Source organism: Pecten maximus, unplaced genomic scaffold, assembly GCF_902652985.1.
Source record: "Pecten maximus unplaced genomic scaffold, xPecMax1.1, whole genome shotgun sequence".
NCBI classification, from domain to species: Eukaryota; Metazoa; Mollusca; class Bivalvia; order Pectinida; family Pectinidae; genus Pecten; species Pecten maximus.
In genome coordinates, this window is record NW_022981068.1 from 1 (window position 1) to 5,036 (window position 5,036).

The window sequence follows — 5,036 nt, forward strand, 5'->3', positions numbered from 1 at the left end:
TCTAAAAATGAGTATGAATTATTTCTCTAGACAAATTATTAACTATACTACAGCTATTATGTTTGCTAGTTTATACCTCTGCTGTATTATATATGTATCTGCGTTTTGTTGTTACAACAGCAATAGGTATTTTATTTTCTTTGTAGATCCGCCTACAGATAATGTACAGTTGTCACCATCTGGTAATAAGACGGTCCTGACTGGTATAAACGTAGCGCTCTTTTGTGCAGTGAAGGGAGGTAACCCTCTTGCTACATTGACTTGGCAGTGTAAAGGAAAGACATTTCTGGGGGAACATCTGAATTCTAACGATTCTACATCAAGGTCCAAATTTTTGTCCGATAAAATTTCATTCTTTCCGATATATTGTGCGTTGTTCCGATTCCGTTTCACATAAGTGATGCAACCCTATAATTTTATAATAGTAATATTGCAGATATGCATAGGATCTACAATCATTTTATAACGCCCTGATATGTGGCACAATTTGAACCCTAAAACGTGATGTGTTCGATAATAATGAAATAAATTATCACATATAAAAACCTACATTTTCATTAAATTCATTTACAGTTATAAATGATTAAATCTTATCCTAACTGAGTATTTATGATACAATGATGTTCTCATACCCGAACGTTATCTGAATGCGTTACAAGTACGACACTAATTGTATAAGCTATATAAACTCTATATTTATGATACGGTGATAACTTGATAAGAAGGCAGAGTACATTGACATACACTCATCTATGTATAATTGTAAGTATACAAAAGAAAAGGATGTGTATTTGTGGAACAGGGCCATATGAAGATGACTGAATCATCCAAGGTTTCAACGTTTACTCGGTAATTTCAATTTGCTGGCTTGTCAGCGTCGTCAAGACGCCATGTATTACTTCATATACATGTATATCGCACGAAAACCACCAGTCACCCAAATGAAACAAAGAAATTATAGCCCTTTGAAGGTGAGGGTCAATTTCTGTCGGGATACCATTGTAGTAGTTGGTGACTACTTCACTGAACAACATTCAGAAGGGTCTCGCATGCCATAATCAAGAGCAATAAAGGAAAAGTATCTTGCCCAAGGACACAACCACGACAGTACATACCGTTTCTCAGCTTCCTAACCGGAAGTAAACATTGACCATTCGATAACACAAGAAGTGACAACGGGATAACGTTGAATACTGACCAATGATAAACAGCATGTAACCAAACTGATCCAAGAGGACAAAACAAGGAAATAACTATGCCACAATATAAAGAATGTATAGTATTGAGCCAGAACAAAAATTGATAATTTATACCGTAATATTATAATAAAAATATGGATATCATCATATATCGTCTATGTCACACTAAATTCCCCTATTCTGTAATATATAGATATATTACTGATGAGTCCCAGTTACACAACTTCATTCACGTTACTTTTTTGTTCATCTCAATCTACAAGAAAGATCACAAGTGGGTTATGGAGTAGGGATGATTTCGCGCCAGGTTATAGATTGGAAATATTTGAACATCACTATTTCTCTACTAAAAGCATTAACCATCAAACCTTAAGGTCTTCAGTCCTAGAAGGGGGAAACAGCTGAAGTATGTGATATAGCTTACTGTATCTAACTCTCATTTGTTTGACATGGCCTATTATCTTGTATTGCTTTTGTAAAAAAAAATCGACTTATCACTCAGTCACCTTGAATGCATGTTGATTGTTCGATTGACCATGCCTCATTCCCCAATGCTACATTATTAAATAATTGCAGACGGACCATTCATCAGACTAAATCAATCTGAAGTCGTCCTTGAGGGTGAGAGCTTGACAAGAACGTGTTCAGCTTACGGTAATCCAAAACCAACGACATTCTGGTACCATGACGGCAACGCTCTAGGGACAAAGAAGACCCTTCAGTTTCTAAGTATAGACAGACAGGACGCGGGGAACTACACATGTATTGCTACGGCTACACACGACAATGTGTCACTGAGGTCTTCGAAAGCGCTCAACATTATCGTTCAGTGTGAGTAAAGAAATGCTTTTCTGCGTTTCATCACAGCCTTTTCCGTTTTTCAGTAATAACCATAATACGTCTTTGTAGGGTATGAAGTACAATACATCCCGACAAACATATGTTGTGCTATTTTTAGAAATGTTTCCTTAATCACTAGCATCATATTATTATCTGACAATATTTTTATTGATCTCTTTTATTTTTATTTTTGAATATTTTATGATCGAAAGTCATCAAAATGAGCTAATATTGTATTTTGATATTGTATCAAATACAAAAGCGGGTGTGTTGGAAATTTAATATTACTGTTTTAGATGGGCCCGATGTTGATCTTTCTATCACAAATGCAACAGAAAATAGAACGAATCTTCGCCTGAATTGCACAGCTAATGGCGTACCTACAAAGTACACGTACAGATGGACACACAAGATTGGGTCTACTGTCATCCGAGACTCATTTGACCACGTGACGAATTTAGGGTCAATGAGTACACTGACCATTCCAACAGTGAGTCTCCAGGACATGGGGATGTATATATGTGAGGTGGAGAATGGGATTCCAGGGAGAAATGGACAGATCGTACAGACGGGACAAGGGATTTATGTCAGTGACAGGTTGTACCTTCCTTGGTGATATGAAACACGTTCTTTTGAAACAATGAAATAACTGACTTTTCACTTTGTATGATACTTTTTCAAAACCGGATAAAATGTGTCGCTTCGTGTTTGATTGGTTTTACTTCATTACTTGTTGAGTAATGTGTATTTCTTTCTGTTTAAGGCATTCCTCGAATAATCAGAGCACAGGACAGATATGTTACAGAAAATGGCACCTCTCTCAGTATCAATATAACCTTCATCAGTTTTCCTGAGCCAGTTAACACATCCATCATACGGACAGACTCCTCTCTACCACCTCAAGATGATCCCACCGTCTCCATATCCCCCGTCCCAGTGTCAGTGTCATTCTATAACAAGGACGTAACTGTTGACGGTTACATGGCACAGATACACTTCAGCAAGGTCGAGACAACACAGAAAGGACAATATCAGCTGTATATCAAGAATGCTTTTGACTACTTCTACACTTTCAGAGTAGTTATAATAGGTTAGTTAAAATATGTTGTGGCGTATTTAGGGCAAATTTTGATTAATTTTTGCTTTTTTAATTAAAAAAAAGATGCATTTGAAAGTTATCTAATAGCAAAGTTTAGAACAATAAAAACAAAAGATGAAGGCATTGTTGTAGAAAGTTTTTAAAGTTAGTTCAAACATGATATCGAGTTTGTATTCAGTCCATATTTATCACCAAATTCCACGTATTTGAGATAAATGGTAATCTTTTTACTAATATTCAGTTTTTTCGTTAATTTCCAGGCAAGCCTGATCCCCCATCGAACCTTGTGATCAGTCAAATCACAGAAAACAGCGCCGTCATATCGTGGATTCCCGGGGAGGATAACGGACACATTCAAACATTCACATTAACCTACAGAAAATCAAGCGGGGAATTACAGACCAATTTCACCACCAGCAAATCGTCACTCAATGTTCGGAATCTTACTATGTCCACACGTTATGATGTTTCAGTTTATGCCAGTAATTTAGAGGGGACTAGTGAGATCATCACTGGTAACTTCAGGACAACAGCAGGTACAACCAAATGTTGGTCACATAGACAATATACATATATATCATTATTATTTGAGAAATTTCGGACAGATATATTGAACATGTTGTTGTTTTGATATTTGTATTTGTATAATTAAATAGATAGTTCATACATTAAATCAAATATGTCATTAAACCAATTCATATGGATGTGGATGGAAAAGTTGTAATATGAATACCTCTTTTTTGTTTCATGAGCCCTTGGACGTCAATCCAACAACACAAACACTGGTCTCGTCTTGATATCAATAGGAAGCGTGATGATCCTAATCGCTCTGTTGATTGGAGCTTTTCCTGCCCTTCGTAAGCACGCTATCTTTCATTTTTACATGCGTGTGATTTTAGTTCATCCAAATCTATACCGATTAAGCAATATACAGTATTTCCTAACACCTTAATAATAATTGTTTTTAAGGAATTTTAACCTGAATACAGATTAATTACATTTTACCGAGTATCAGATAAAATTACGATTGCGTTCAAAAATTAGCGATGTATATGATTAAGACATATGGAAATAAATGAATCAATATTTTGGATTGAGACAAGTCAGCAAAACAAAAAATCAAAGGTCCGTTTTAATTACATGAGATAAGACAATTGTTTGGAAAATTGTGAAATTACAATACATCCGTTTCATATATCTATTACAGGATATTTCCATTGAGGAATTATGACGTAACGATGATTAGGAAGTCAAAACGCAATATTGTGTTGATACTTCCTGAAAAAAACCCAGGTCAATATCTCAAAGTAAACCCATCGAATAACCATGGATACACGATGATAATAGATAAAGTCTGACAATATCCAATATTTTTTAATGTTAATAAGCAGCATGTATATCTGCCTGCTTTTTTTAGTCTAATATATAATCCTGTCTTAGGTATATGTTTTATATCGTCGTGTCTGAGGTATGTGTGTTATATCGTCGTGTCTAAGGTATGTGTGTTATATCGTCGTGTCTCAGGTATGTGTATTATATGGTCGTATCTAAGGTATGTGTGTTATATGGTCGTGTCTAAGGTATGTGTGTTATATCGTCGTGTCTCAGGTATGTGTGTTATTTCGTGTCTAAGGTATGTGTGTTATGACGTCATGTCTAAGGTATGTGTGTTATATCGTCGTGTGTAAGGTTCGTGTGCTATACCATCGTGTCTAAGGTACGTGTGTTATATCATCGTGTCTAAGGTATGTGTGTTACATCGTCTTGTCAAAGGTATATGTGTTATATCGTCGTGTCAAAGGTAGGTGTGTTATATCGTCATGTCTAAGGTGTATGTGTGTTATATCGTTATTTCTAAGGTATGTGTCTTATATCGTCTGTCTGAGGTATGTGTGTTA

The 5,036-nt window shown here is 35.7% G+C and overlaps 1 protein-coding gene across 1 annotated transcript; it reads left to right on the forward strand.

Annotated features, from left to right (window-relative positions):
• Positions 1-1,775: 1,775 nt before the first annotated feature.
• LOC117319888 (contactin-4-like) lies at positions 1,776-3,995 on the forward strand (the record flags this gene model as incomplete). Its single annotated transcript, XM_033874602.1, is given in 5 exon segments — positions 1,776-2,030; positions 2,336-2,629; positions 2,803-3,129; positions 3,399-3,674; positions 3,891-3,995. Coding segments are annotated over 5 exon segments (1,257 nt in total), but the record flags the coding sequence as incomplete, so codon positions are not given.
• Between the last annotated feature and the right edge of the window lie 1,041 nt (positions 3,996-5,036).